The sequence below is a fragment of the Pteropus alecto genome, unplaced genomic scaffold (assembly GCF_000325575.1).
Source record: "Pteropus alecto unplaced genomic scaffold, ASM32557v1 scaffold3, whole genome shotgun sequence".
Classification (NCBI taxonomy): Eukaryota; Metazoa; Chordata; class Mammalia; order Chiroptera; family Pteropodidae; genus Pteropus; species Pteropus alecto.
In genome coordinates this window covers 37385995-37402126 of record NW_006442484.1, presented here as the reverse complement: position 1 = coordinate 37402126, position 16132 = coordinate 37385995, and the positions used below count along the sequence as shown (strand labels likewise).

Here is a 16132-nt window from a genome sequence, read left to right as displayed (position 1 = left end):
GAGTTTGGCTTAGAAATGCTCAAGCGTAAACTATTAGTCTATCAACATTCATAAAATGAGATATATTGTGTAGTTATTTCTTCTATTGGAGTAGATACCTGGTTAAAATAGGAGGAGGGAGCATCTTATGTCTTTCTGGGTATATGACAACTACATTACAACAAAAACTATTTACTTATGCCAACTTATACTGGAAGACCTAGTGTTTCAAAGAGATTTCTATTGTATCCCTGGACCTTACTCTACATAATTGCTAAGTTCCTAAAAGTAGTAAAAAGGAAAGATTTGAGAGGGAATATAATGTAACAAAAAATGAATAAACCTAATGAAAACTGTAGTTAAATAGATTCATTCAAGAAAAAAAATCGAGCATACTCTGTAAAAGGCGATATATTAAAAAATACAAAAAATCCTATTCAGAAAACTTTTCTGGTAGATAAGGTGATATACATTGAAAACTGTGCTGTGAGACACAAGGGAGCCTATTTCCTGTATTGTATTTGTTACTTGGCACTTCTTTATTCTTTCTACCACACTATAAGTGCCAGAAGAAAAGGCCTGTGTCTTGTCTTTGGATTTGCCCCACTTCATCAACACTGTGTGTTGAGTGTGATAGATCTTCATAGTTATTTATTAAACAAAAGGATCTTTCTATACAAGTGTCCTACTACAAATATAAAGAAGATACTGAAAGATTTTAAAGTAGGACTTCTGTGCATAAAACAAGAAAGGTTCTTGAAAGACGAAACATCCAAAGAGAGGATTTTCACTGGTAGATTCCAAGGAGGATGTCCTTTGAGTGCAAGTAATGGCATGAATAGAGGGTGCTTTACAACATATTGAGAATGTGAAATCACCTGAAGCTGAAATTGAAGCTTTGGGTTTTTATAGAATACTACTTCTCTAACTTGCTGGTCAAGGAGGTGAGGCTGCAGTCAAGATGTCAGCTGGGGCTCAATTCTCAGCTTGGGTGGGATCTGCTTCCAAGCTTACCCCTACGGCTGTTGGCCAGAGATATAGGGCAGCTCATACCATGGCAACTGGCTTCCCTTATACCAAGTAAGAGAAATTGCCCCAAACCGATGCCACAGCCTTTTGGTAACCTAGTCTCTGAAGCGACATCCTATTACCTTTGCTGCATTCTGTTCACTGAAAGGTGAGTTACTAAATTCAGCCCACGCTCTAATGGAGAAGATTACACAAGAAGGCAAGCTTACTGGGGACCATCTTAGAGCTGCCTACCACAGGAATATATCACTTAACCTAGTATATAAAAAATATTATGTAATCAATGCATAAAAATTACTAATAGATATTAAATATTTTTGTACTAAGTCTACAAAATATGGTGTGTATTTTACACTTATCGCACATCTCAATTCTGGTGCTGTATTTTCATTAGAAATAATACTTGATTGTATTTAGATGCCATAAAAATTCATGGTTGAAATTAGAGCCATATACCCAGGTTGTCCCAAGCAAGTATATGTTACATGCCATTGAGTCATTTCTGACTCCTGGTGACCCCGTGAATGAGTAATGTCCACAGTGTCCTGTCCTCAAGTGCTCAGCTCCTATAGACTCATGCCTATGGCTTCTTTTATGGAAGCCAAGTTCCAAATATACTTAAATGTGTTTTCCAGTAAGTGAATCAAGTATCAGTTTAAAAATATAAAGTAACATTAAGCAACCTAAAAATAGAGTGCTCAGGCACACTACTCTTGTTTCAAGTGCTCAATAGCTACATGGCTACCATATTGGACAGTGGAGATCTCTGAGTTAGTCTGCAAAAAGAGGAGTGAAATAAAACAGTACTTGGAAGGGGCAGGAAAGTGGAAATTAAGATAATAGAAATTCTGCATTTTGAGTGTGTGTGCGTGTCCTGGGAAGAAGGAAAAAAATCTAAGATGATAGAAACATAAGGTATAATTAATGTGGCTTTGGATTATTAGTCATATTTGAGTGGAGGGGCGATCGGAGCAAAAAAAAAAAAAACTGAAGTGATGGATGACTTGTGATAGAAACCTTCAATTCCAGGTGTTCACATGAAACAAATTGAGTGTGGGAGAATGAAACCAGAAGCTTTTTAAGTTTTTCTTTTGAGTTGTCACTGTATTCATCATTTTTTTCCTAGTGCGTATGTGTGCCAAGAGAGAGAAAGGCACTTGGAAATAGAACCACTTCCTGTTAGCCTCGGAGGAGACCCTTGCCTGACCAGAAGTGTTCTCAGCATAGGAATAGCTCCCTGGGAGGGAAAGTCCTGTTCGTGTCATTCTTTCAACCAAATGTTGTTTGTAAATTAGCTCAGCCCCCATGTCTTGCCCCCAGTCCTAAAATATCTGAGGCCTCCATTTCCAGTCCTAAACAAAATTATTATGCACAATCTTTGCATGTTAGAAGTGGCGAGGACCTGGGATTGTCTAGTCCAATACCTGTATTTTGTGAAGTGGGGAATGGAGAACCAGAGAAACAAAGTGATTAAGGTAACAGGAGTGGCCATTATAAGACACTGCCATAGTTTTTTGGTTCCCAATACATTGTTTCCACAGCTCCACCTAGGGAAGTAGCGGCCTATGTTGTTGTGAATGGGGTATTTGCACATCTGGCAACTGCATTCCTATTTTAATACTATCATGGATTATTTAGATGGCTCTTGTTATAGTCATTAGAAGGGCATATTCTGTGCTTCGGGGCAAATTTTTAAATAAATTTCTTTGTAAAGCCCAGAAATGGCAATCACAGCTGCTATGTGAAATTAATTGTAGGAAAAAAGCACCTTAGCAGTAGATGTTGAGTAACTGCTCATTTTTTTCTCTACCAGTTGGCTTTTGCTCATTCATTTTTTGTTACTTTATTTTGTATGAATGTTTCAGTTCCCAAGGGGATGATAGAGTGTGGTCAAGAGGCTTTAGAACTGACAGCTTGGGTTTAAATCTCCATTCCATCGCTTACAGCTAAATTCCTTAACATCTCTGCGCATCAGTGTCCTCATCTGGAGCATGTAAATGGTGGCACTTAACCTCATTCAATGATGTAAGGATGAGGTAGTAGATGTCAGATACTTAGAATAATTTTCAGCACTCAAGGCTTAGCTGTTGTTGTTGGTAATATGGTAGTAAAATAGGATAAAAGCTTTTTTTTGGTATGTGTCCTTATCGGAACTCGCTTTGGGAACACGAAGGCATCGCATTTAATAAATGCTTAGTTTGATGTGAAGAATACCCACTGCCTCTTTGTTTGGTAAATTATGCCAAATCTACCTGAAAGATGAGTTCCATTCTTAAAACTGAAAAGATAACACAGAATTAGGTTATTCTTTCCTAATATTAATCATGATCCTCATTGCTCAAGGGAAGCTACAGCCAGGGCATCTGAGTTTTGTACCACAAATTGGTTACATGGTCTCAGGGAAGTTACTGAACATCTGAGCAAAATGAAGGTTTCTTTTCACTCTAGAAGTCAATCTGTCTGTTTAATCCTTAATCCTGCCCCGTCCCGCCGCTCCACCAAACCGTCCAAATAGGCTGAGGATTTAGAATCTTTTTGAGGATTCAATACTTTTACCCATCTGGGTATCTTCGGACTTCTTATACCTCTGACTGGTCACAAAATAGTTTGTGTTACAAAATAGTATGATATGCAGGAACCCACCAAGCTCTTATTGTCCTATGAATTCTTGAAACTGATATAGCCCTCCATCTCTTCCTCCCTCAATTAAATCAACAAACACTAATAGAGCACCCTACCTTGTACCAGTTAAAGTTTTAGGTGCTAGCAGAGAATGAGATAGGACAAGTCCTAATGCTCAAGAAATTTTCATTCTAGAGGCTAAGACAAATAATAAACAATAAGCAAACAGGATGGTATTGGATAGTGATAAATGTGATGAAGACAAAATAGGGTTATGTGAAGGCTGTGCTGAGATGGGTGGCACTTCTTTTGAGTGCTTAGGGAATATTTCTGTGAGAAAAAATATTTGATCTGAAGTCTGAATGAGCTCGAAGAGCAGCCAATTTAAAGATCTGTGGTTAAAAGCATTTTGGGCAGAGGAACAGCTGTCCAAGTCTCTTAGATGTGAAGGGACTGGGTCTATTCGAAGAAGGGAAAGATGCCAGTGTGAATTATACAGGAAAAAGCAATGAGAGGATGCTCAGAGTTTGGCAGAGACTAGCTCAATGGTTTCTTAGACTTGAGCCTGCATTGAAATCACTTTGGAGGGTTGTCACATGTGGATTGCAGGGGTCCACCCCAGTGTTTTCGATTATGTAGATTTGGGTTAGAATCTGAGAATTTGCATTTCTAACAAGTTCCAAGGTGGTGATGCTGCTGCTGCTGCTGCTGCTGCTGCTCTGAAATCACACTTTGAGAATGACCAAACTAGCTCATCTGGGGCCTCATAAGCCAAAAAAAGAATTTGAGAGGCCTGTGAAGGATCAGAGATGTGATGTAATCTGATTTTCATATTTAAAAGGTCACTCTGACTATTATAAGGAAGAATGGATTTTAAGGGGGAAGATGAGAAATAGGAGAGACCAGACAGGAGGCTGTTGGAGGAATCCAAGCTACAGATGTTGTCTTAACTGCCAGGGTGGTATCAGAGGAGCTGGTGAAAAGTACACTGATTCAGGATATGTTTTAGAGTTAAGAGCCCACAGGATATGATGATGTATTGGAACTAAGACATAGGCATCAAAATATGCCTAAGATTTTTGCCTGGATTAATGGGTGGTTACTGTAGTGTCGTTTGCAGAGATGGGGAAAGTTGGTAGGGGAGGTTTAGATGAGAATAGGGATTGGGAGTGAAAAGGAAAATCAAGAGCTTTGGTTATGGGATACTTATGGGACATCCAAACGGAGAAGACCCTGAGATTATTGGGCATATAAGTCAGAGCTCAACAAATAGTCAGGATTGAAGGTGTGAATTTGAGAGTCATCGACTTGTAGATGGTATTTAAAGCCTTTTAGTATGATGTAAGCACTTGGAGGGTGAAGGTTGTAGAAAGAGGAAAGGACACAGAAGGAGCCTTGGGGGAGTTCCAGCATTTAGAAATCGAGCAAGGAGATGAAGGCATTAGAGAATGAGGAGTGGCAGTGAAGAAGGAAGAAATTATGTTGTCATGAAAAGAAGCCAAAGGGAGAGAATCCCAAGCAGAGGACTTGGGCACCTGTGAAATGTGTCCTAATTGGAACTTAAGAATTTACTCAAATGTGACCAAGATTAGACAGATAATTGTCTATTAGATTTGGACACACATAGGTGATTGGTGACTTTGACAAGAAAAATGTCTGTCGAGAGTCATAATGCCTTGGGTGTCTCCTTGTTGCCTTTCATTATCACCTTTTACAGCGATTTTGATGTATTTACTATGATTTGATATTAGGATCGTTAAGAAAAAGGACCTTTTGTTGTTCTTAATTGCATTCCCTCAAGCACAGAGCACAGTGTTTTGCTCACTATTGGAACAAATTTTTTGTTTAATAAAATCTCCTCTTATTTCATTTAACCCAGAGAGAGAGACTAAGAAATTGTTCTGAGGACTAGGCCTACACTTTACAGATGAAATGAATAGGTTAGGGCCCATCAAAACATTGTCATCACAAGGCATTTTCTGTTTGAATGTCCTCTATATTGGGAGAAGGTGGCTGTTAAATTTCTTTCTGATCATTAAAATGTAATACTTTAAAAGCATATTGTTTTAAGACATAATTCTATTCTTATATTTTATCTTTAATATTGAGGCTGTATTTTTGTATAGTACTTTTTCTGAGTGAATCTTTAAGAATAATATATAAATACAGCAAACACATGAGATCACATTGGACTTTAGTAGCTTATTAAGGACGTAAGTATATCTCACATACAATTTAAAGCTGTTTTTTTCCCCAAACCAAGAAGAGGTATTTTATTTCCTCTTTTTGTTTATTTTAAGATATTACTATTGACAGGGATGGAGTAATGATTACCATTACTTCAAATGATTTTGAAGTGCTTTGTAAAGCAAATGATAAAAAGACCAATCAGTAGTAACAGTGAGATGTCAATTGAAGTCTGTGTTAAAATAAGTTGATATTTTCTAAATATATTATTGCATAATATGAAATTGTACCTTAATTTTCATTATGAAAATTGAATGTTATATTGAGATGATTTTAATGACTAAAGCAATGATTTTCTTAAAAATTTACTGTGACTTGTTATTTTTAAGGCTTGATTAATTGATTTTTGCCTTGACCTAGAGAAGTTTTCTGCCTTAAATGTATAACCTCCTCTCCACCTACCCCTGTGTAAAATTTGTTATTATTCACTGTTAAGGGTGAGGGTCTCTGAGGAGGAGAAACTGGTAGTCAAACTAGGCCACCGTGAAGAAGCGTTTATGTGAAAATCCCAGAAAACTCAAACATTCCTGTTTAAAAGAGGTGTGGGGACTTCAGTGGCAGTTATTGAGATTTTAAAATATTAATGAAAATTAGTATTCTTAAGTAGTAAATTATAGTTGTTATTGCTTGTTGATGTTACTTTCTTTTTTGGAGGGGGAGCATTACTAGAATTTCTTACAGTTAGATTAGTTTATAACCCTTAATTATTTTCACTATATCCTTGAATTTGGGTGACATTTAGTTAATTTTGGTATTGCTTCACAGCATCTCAACCGAAAGATAAAGAACACTGGGAAAGATGTGAGTAGGTCAAATGTATGTTAAAAATTTTGCTGGTGAATAAAAAGTCAAATAAATTAACAAAGTCTTAAAGCTACTTAGGATTCAGGCCAAATCCAGGCCTCTACCTGGTATTCTTTTCATTAAACTATATTATGTAGTCAGAGATCTGAATAGGTAGACACATTCTTAAGTTGAATGTAAAGGGATCACATTTGGGAGGTAACATATAATTGATCCTACAGGCTCTGCCTGTCTAAATTCTTTTCTTTTAAGAACTGAGTCATACATTTCTTCTCTTTGAAGTGTACCTTGATACCTCCCTCCACTCCCCAACAGAGCTAGTTTCAGCTTGCTCTCATTGCTCTGAATTTTGAAGATTACTCGTTTGTTTTATGATAGTACTTCTTTGCTTTGTATTTGTTATTTAATTACTTGCACATTGCATCTTCCCTATGGGGTTTCTAGTTTACTGTGGAAGGATCTTGGTCTGATTTCGATATGCTTTCTCAAGACCAAAGGTGACAAATGCTTAAATGCTTTATTATCTGAAGTAATACTACGGACGATTAAGATGTTTTTAATAGAAGTTCTTTGTAAATAATATTCAACTAGTGCTTTTGTTCTGCCTTCTTTTCTTTCTTTCTTTTTTATATATGCTTATCTTTAGTACATAAAGATGGGTTTTCATCACAGACTCAAAGAACCTTAGGAAATAAGACAGTTGCACATACACAATACGTAAAACTGCAAATCAGAGGAGTTCATTGTAATATGCAGTAGAGAGGGAAAACATCCCAAGAAATTGTGACTCAGTCTGGACCTTGAAGGGTAGATTATATGTGTCAAGGCAAAGAGGATGAGAAAGGCGTTCAAATGGAGACCAGGATGAGCAACACTTAGAGATGGGAAGATGCCTGGAATGATGAAAGCAGGGGATGGGAAGATCATTGTGGCGGCAGGAGGTACCTGTCAGACTTTCATTCACTGCCACTCGTCTTGAAAATCAAGTCCACTGTGGACAAAGTTGTTCCTGCTGGTTTGCCCTGCTGCCTGTGACAGTTGGGCTTCTCTTCTGGCCTTCTTTATAAAACTCACATAAAGCCCTAAAGTTCCCAATTATCCCTTGCTAATAAATCCAGTATGTGTTTTTCAATACTCATTTTTTTAAATGGAATCAATTAATTAAAAAAAAAAAATCCAACGTAAGTAATCCTGATATAAAAATTTATTTTTTTTCCGTGAGAATTTTTTTCCTTCTCAGTTACATGCATAGGTACCTCATCTTTCATGGGAAATAGTCATTGAATTTATTCCATTAATACGAGTGGCTACTATGTGGCAGGTATTGTTTCAGTGATTCTATACATTTGCAAATGTGTGACACCCCGCAGTGGAGACAAGTCCTTATTCTCATGGAATTATTTATTCTTTAATGGAAGGAGATATGGTAAACAAGGATGTTAGTTGTTGATAAGCCCTAAGGCAAAAAGTAAAGCAGAGAAATAGAAGCCTTTATCTTAAGGTCAGGCAGAGACCCTTTAGAGAAGGGTCCTGAGTCAGGAACATTCTAGGTGTGTTCAAGGAAAAGGCAGTAGTTATAGGATTGGAGTGCAGTGAGCCTAGGGAGAAAGTGGGAGAGACAAGATTGGAAAGGCTAAAGGTGAGGGAGGAGAGATTAAAGGACTCTAGATGTTATTTTGGGTGAGGTCAGAAGCCATTCCAGGGTGTGAGAGGAAGTGCAGTGATCTGACTTATGTTTTACTAAGATCACTCCAGCTGTTAGGCTGGGACATTGAGAATAGAATGCAAAGTGACAATGTCTGGAAGGGGGAGACCCATTAGAAGCTTGAAGAGAGGTGCTCGGTGAACAAGGCTGTTGGCGGATTCTGAGTCTAATTATGATACAGTATAGAGCTGGCAGAATTTGTCGATAGATTGCATTGTGAGTATGTGTGTGAGAGGGGATTTTTGGTACAAGAAACTGAAAGAATTGTGATTTACTGAGGTGGGAAGACTGGGAGAGGAAAAGATTTGGTTTGGAGTAGCTGGGGAGAGGAATTACAAGTTCAATGAAGCTGGATAGTCATCTGAGTCCAGATGTCGAGTAGGTGTTGTGTTTACAAATCCGGAATTGAAGGGAGAGAGCCAAGCCGAATATTTGGCATTTAAGATTTTCTTCATGTAGACTTTGTAAAATTCTTGTTATATTTATTGTAAGAATGTTAAAAATTCATTTTTGTTGTTATTAGAAAAGAAGTTTTCTTCTTTTATTATATTTTCTGACCAGTGTTTGCTTACATCTACATAGGCTATTGACTTCAGCATGTTAACTTTATACCAAGCTACCTTACTGAATTCTCTTCTTTATAAAAGTTTTTAGTCGATTAACTGATTTCTCCTCTCCTTCGACTTCTCCGTGGAATTTTACTAAATTGTTCAATTCTAGACACTGCCATTTTCTTTCATGGCTCCATTTGCTTTCCTCTGTCTGAAATATCAATTATTTCTTGTCTTTCCCTGTGAGTTTCTATTCATTTCCTCAAGCCCAACTCATATTACCCCATCTGTAAAACATTTATGGATTCCTAGGAAAGTTTCTCTTCCTATGAACTTCGGCTCTACCACATGCATATCTATATTAGAGCAATCATTAAACTATATTGTAGTTTTTGTATATATCTGTCAGTTTTTGAGTGGTATGGTCTGGGTCATATCTTTACATCTCCAGTGTTTAGCTAAATCTGCCACATGATTGTTTGTTACAGGATGAACATTTATTGAATACATAATGGTAAATTTCTGTAAACTAAGAATGTTTTGAAATTGGAATAAGTTTTTCTTCATATAAATTTTATAAACTTATTATATTTTAACACTTTAAATAAAAATTTTATTTTTGTTGCTATTATCAAAGAAATCTTTTCTAAAGTGCCATATATCTTTGCAATTATACTCTTAAGTATTAAAGGCCCATTGTTTTAGAAAATTAATATACAATGTAGGAAACTTGCTTCTGATTTTTTGTTATGCTGAGTGCATAAAGGTGCTCAGATTTATGAGACCTTAAATTTAAAAACTACTGAATGGCCAGATGATACATACTTACTGACAAAGAAGACCTTTTACTTGTTTGATTTTAATTTTTGCCAAGAAATGGAGGGAGGGTGGAATTAAAGTTCATAGTTTTCTGAATGGAAAGCAGTAGTATTTGTTCTTCCAAAAGCAATCAGCCTTTTATAAAGTTAACATTTTCAAAAGCTCTAATTTGTAATACTTTAAAAAAACCTATATAATTATTTGTAGTTAAATATAAAATATTTATTTCCATGTTTAATTTTTTCAACCTATCAAATCATTAAATTGGTCCTTGTGAATTTTTTCAGTATGTCTACTACCTATTTCTGTTATAAATTAAGGGGTCGTCCCAGTGACACTGAAATATATTTACTAGAATGATTATTTGTAACATTTTTTCATTGAAACAGAAATATAATTTATCAAAGAACCAATTACAGTTCATTGTTCATTGCTAAGTGTAGTGGGAAATGTGACAGGCTTCTTTCTTGTAGGGGGTTATATATGTAGGCAGAGAGATGAAACTGGCTCCCCGCCACCCCCCGCCAATAAAAAAACAACCTATATTTGTGGAATCTATTTTTTGTGCTCTATAGAGGGAGACACTGTGTAAGAGGTGGGTGGTGAGGGAGAGGTTGGTTTTAGCTAGCTTCGAAGGATAGATAAGTAGAATTTATCTGGATAGAGAGGCAGAAAACACTGGAATGGAAACAAATAGAATGAAAGGCACAACAGTAAAAGCTATTATGAGGTACAGGAATGAGATACTGATCATCTTGAAACATTAAGGATTTTTGTAATTTGTCTCATCAAAGAAAATGTTATACTTTTGCTTTGCTATAGTGAACACATTAATTGAACTTAATGGAAGCAAATATCAAATCTCTTTGTTATTATGTTTCTTTTATTACCAAGTAATATAGGCATTTTTTTCCAGATATGAAGAACATATATTTTTTTTGTTTTCTTGTTTTTATTAAAGTGGATCATATTAGAAAGTTACTTTTAAAATACATATATTTTATTTTGTGTCTTTTTTTCAATTTTAGGAGAAAACCAAAAGCCAAAGCACCACTTCCTCCAGCTGAGACCAAATACCTTGATGCCTCTTCAGTTAATGATTCTGTAGAATCCTCTGCTTTCATCACAGAACAGAAAGAGAGCATGATAGATAAAGACATCCAACTCTCAGTGGTTCTACCTGGGGATATTATCAAATTTACTACTGTTCATGGAAGGTATGATGAGCGAATAAAATACCAGAACTTCCCTTTCTTCTCCTGTCATTGAAACCCTGTGTTGTATACTTTTTTCTTTGACAAAATACTTCATCATTCAGTTTAGTTATTTATTTAAAAAAATGCTAAAAGGTATTAGAATTTTTCTAACAATGTTTTAATATCAGTACTATGAACTTTACAACCCCAGGTCACATGACTCTTGAAATTTAGAACTATTTTATATTTTGTTAATCATTTAAAATTTTTTTTAAAAATAGCCTTTCCCAGAGGAACAGTCATCAGTTATATTGATTTTGTAAGTCAAACTTACAAAAGCAAGCCAGTGACTCATAAGAAAACCCATTCCCTTCCTCTTGAAGTTACTTTTTCTTTTAAACTGTTTCTTTGAATTTGATTTTCCAGAAGTTACTAATTACTCTTAAAATGTTATTCTATCTTATTTATCAGAACAGATAAGTCTATCTATAAAATTAGCAGAATTTTTCACATCATTGAATGATTTAATTAATTTACTAAAAATGTAGATAAGTTAATAGAAATGTAAAATTAAACTTTAACCCAGCAAGAAGTGAAGATGTGATTTAGGAGACTGATATTTTTAATACTTACATAAAAATTGGAAAAACTGAATAAAGCCAAGTGTAATTTTCCAGTTTGAAGTGGAAAGTTACATGAGTTGTATACTCGGTCTTGTTCCACCTTTCACCTCCAACCACCTGTTTGTTATCAGGAATCCTGTTTTAGAAATTTAAGCTGTTTTGACGTTAGTACAGTGTGTGCGTGTGCGTGTGCGTGTGCGTGTGTGTGTGTGTGTGTGTGTGTGTGTGTGTGTGTGTGTGTGTGTGTGTGTGTGTGTGTGTGTGTGTGTGTGTGTGTGTGTGTAGACCAAAAGAATAAGCAGCATATGCGTATTGCATTCTTACAATGTCATTTTATCCAGGAGAAATTCGTTCAGTATAACCTTAATGTTAAAATTCATCATCAAGATTATGTGTAACTTTAAAATGATTGAAAGTACATGAAAATAGGAAAGTTCATCATTAGCAAACAATGCATAGTGTTATGTATTAAATTCTAATTAAATTTAAGTAAGTGGCATTTTTCCATTTGTATTGAAAATATTTGTGGAGATCACACATTGAACTGTATTTAGGAGGTTGAGACACCTGTGACTGTACTGGGTGGGTTTCTGCCTCAGATTCAGGTAATCACTTGGGTTTTACCTCTTCTGGATGAGGAAGGCATCTTGTAAGTTAGAAACAGTGGTCATCATTCATTTTCAATCCTTGAAATAATACCATTACCCTGTTTTAAAAATAATAACATTGAATGTGGCTTGGGGTACTAAAGGCAATTCCTTTTATTTTTCCTAAATTCAAAGCAAGTTAAAAAAAAAAGTAAGCATTTTTCTTAGTTCTTCACCGATGCTAACAGGTAAAAATGGTTTCGCTATCATTTCTTTTTGGATGTACCAGTCGTCTGTTTATATTGCCATCTTCTCTGCTATCAGCCTTCTGGGTTCTTCAGCTTTCTTTGAACCTCGGTGACTTCAGTATTAGAATCTTGATTTTCCTCTCAATCCTGTCTACCATCTTAATTGGTCAAAACTTTTCCACATGCTATCCTAAGCTAAATTTCTTCTATTTCCTTAACTCTGGGAACCTACATCCATAGTCTACTTCATCTGTCCACCAGGTTGGTGGTATCTCGTCAATGAAAGCTGTCTCATTACTAAGATATTAGGATTCCCTCTCTGAATACAACCTTTTTGACATCTAGCTTATCCCTTTTCTCTTTCTTAATTGGATTTGTTTTTCATCCTCCTTGTTAAGTCTAATTTATGACTCCTTTTCAGGTTGCTGCATTTTTCTTCATATTTAACTTAGATTCTGCATCAGTCATTTCTACTACATTTGTACCTACAAGAACCCTAGATTTTCCTCACCCTTTTGACCTCTCAGCATATTTGCCTCCCAGGCCTCTAAACCTAAGTAATTTTCCATTAATCAGCTTTTTGTTTCTGGGCTGCCAACTCTTGTTGCATTGTCCCAGTTTTCTTATCTATAAAAATGTTTTATAACTGAACCATTCTTAGGATTAAATGAAATAGTATCAGTGCCTGGCACTTATTGGCTTCTATTTCCTACTGAAAACTTCTTTCCTTAACCCCGAGCTCTCTCCATTCACTCTCCACCCTCAGATTAACCTAAAATATCCCTCTGTTTCTAGTACCATCTTTGATTAAAAAAAAAACTTCAGGGACAACGATCCAGTACTAAATTAAGGAAGTCCAAATTACCATGCCTGGAGAGTGGGACACCTTGTTCTCCTCCAACATTCAGTAGGCTTTTCCTTTGCTACTCTCCTTTGAATATCTTAAACTTCAGCCTCATTACTCTTGTCCTACAGATACTCTACTTTTTTCCACCGCCAAACCTTTATTGAAAGTTTTTCCATGTGGAGTATCCTACCACCCACATTTTCTCCAGTTAGTTTACGTAGCTCGTGACTTTTTTTTATATAAAGGCTTCCTGATTGCCCCAAAATGAATCATTACCTATGACTTCCAAACTCTTCTGACACTTTATACTGTTGATGGTTATCATAGATTGTCTTATACTAGAATTTATATGTATGTCTTATCTTCTTCAATAAACCATAAGCTCCATGTAGGCATTATTGCTTTTCTTCATAGTGCTTAATACAGTTTTGTGCAATGTAATAGGCATCTAATAAATTTATTAAAGTTATTATTGTCTCCCTAAACCCTTATCTGTAGACAGAGGTAGCAACTTACATGATGTGCTTTGAAGAGACATCTGAATGGGCCCTAGTTGCTTTCCCAGGATCTTTTATACAAAGATATATTCTCCAGGTAGAGAGCAAGGCAAGAATACTCAGAATGGGAATGCCCCAAATTCTGATTGCTTTTTAAATTTTGCTTATGGCTGGGAATTTTTTCTGAGAAAATTTGTTTCATATCAGTGTTTTTACTAGGGAATTTGATTTAGGGACTTTGTCCTAATAATCATTCAGGAATGACTCACGTTGCAGATGCTATGACTAATGTTTTTATATTATTTATGATTAAAAGTGGTTGTGTGATTCTAAATATCTTAGAAGTTTGATTCTGAATATCTTAGGAGTGAGTCTAGATATTTTAGAATACAATTCAAGATATCTAAAGAGTGCAATTTGAGATAACTTGAATGTTGTAGCTACTGTTGGCCCATTGTTTATGAAAGAAAACAGTGTTTTAACAACAACAACAACAAAAATGTTCAAATAGAAAAATATATTCTATTTCTGAAAAATGTTAGCTATTTAATGTGAAGACCCATGACAAAGATTATAACTTAAATTTCTTCATGGCTTCGTTACTATAAATAGAACAGGAAAAGTTTTAACAAAATTATACAGGAAATTTGTGGGGGACTAGAGAAGAGTAATTTTAAATAAGTTTAAGTGCATAAGGTTTTCTTTAGATAAATCAGTTTCATATGTCACTGTGAAGGGTCTCTAATATAATTTTTGGGACCATCTTATCAAAATATTCCTTGTATGTTACATTTATTTTTTAGTATTATTTCTATGCATTTCCTTTGAAAAATAAGATCAATATTAGACTGAAATAAATATTTAGAAAACTTGCATGGTTCATTTAACTATTTAGATTTTTTTTTTTCAAAATGTATTCTTGGGGAAAATATTTAGAAAGCTCCACTCTATCGTCTTATATAATCCATGCAGAGGTATGCTCAGAATGTTCCATTTGCGAGAATGTGAATGCACAGTATTATCTTCAGAAGAATGCACTTATTTGTACATTGATTTTTACCAAAGAGCTTATTCAGATTAGGGAACACAATAAGTTTGGAGGTGGTAATAGACTTTATGCTCAGGGGAAAACTAAACACTTGTTATCCTGAATTAGGTTGGCAGCCTTCTTCTGGCTTAACAGTCTGTTGATACCAGAGCTTAGTAATACCTCCTCTTTAATGACCAAAAGTCACCTTGTATCTGTCATCTTGCCTTTGCAATCTTTTGCTTACATTAAGGGTAGCTACAGTGCCAGCCTGAAAACTCTTGTGCATTTCTGTGTATATCTTGACATCATGGATGGTTGGATTGAAGGAAGGAGGAATGAAAATGTTTTATTTATATGTATAGTATACTGTGGTATAGGTATATATGTGTCTATGTATGTGTGTGTATGTGGTGCTGATGGAGTAAAGGAACTTTTTCACCAGACAGAGCAGCTGTGTGCTTTACTAAGAGTGAATATTAAAGGATACTGCTGTTAGAGACAAGCTGCCCAGGGGCTATCCTCCTTAGAAGATGCTATACTGTACAACAGCATATGTAATGGTGTCTAACAGTACTTGGGAAAAGTTAATTTTTAATGAAAATGTGCTTATAGGCTAAACTGTTACGAATACTACAGAGAATAAGGAAATATGTGGGTATGTTTGTACATCACCTTAGGTCCTTACCTTATATTATAGTCAAGTATTTGCCCAGGATGTGATTATTCCTCACTGAATAGATACTTGTTCCTTTTTCCTCTTTTCTCTTTTTTTGGGGACAATTTTAAATAAGTTTCAATTTGAGAAACTTGATAAAAGATTGATATTAGTCCTCTTTGTTAGCCTGTGGGAGAGTATCTGATGGCCATACTAGTACATTCTCTCTCCTAGAAGAGGAAGGAGTGGAATCAATGCCATGTACAACAGGAGGAGATCTCTCTCTTTTATGCCCCTACCACAGATAAGAATTTGTTTTGATTTGAACAAATCTGAGAATTCCGTGACTGAAAATACAAATAAAGAAAGCATAGAACTCGAAGTTAGAAATCCCAGGCCCTATAGTTGACTCCATAGCTTGCTCTGTGACTTCAAGCAGGTTACCTTAACTCGCTGGCCTTTGACTGTAAAACGACCCAGAGACATGTCACACACGATTTGTGGCCTGATTTGCCTGTCCAGTAGCACCAATTTACAGCAGAATTAAGACTAATGATCTCAAGGTTTTCACTGGCACTGGGTTGGTCAGATGAGAACAGGAGAATTTTACGTGGATTACAGTGCCACCTATTGGGGAAAAGGACTATGAAAAATGACAAGATAATATTAGGTCAAAATGAGTCATGTTTGGCC

At 35.7% G+C, this 16132-nt stretch overlaps 1 protein-coding gene across 8 annotated transcripts in view; it reads left to right on the top strand.

Moving 5' to 3' along the window:
• COBLL1 (cordon-bleu WH2 repeat protein like 1) overlaps positions 1 to 16132 on the top strand; it is a 137130-nt gene that overhangs the window by 71783 nt on the left and 49215 nt on the right. For all 8 annotated transcript variants that reach the window (XM_025039536.1, XM_025039539.1, XM_025039541.1 and 5 more), the window contains exon 2: positions 10785 to 10973. In XM_025039536.1, the coding sequence (XP_024895304.1) occupies positions 10785 to 10973 (189 nt within the window). The remainder of the gene's footprint in view (positions 1 to 10784; positions 10974 to 16132) is intronic.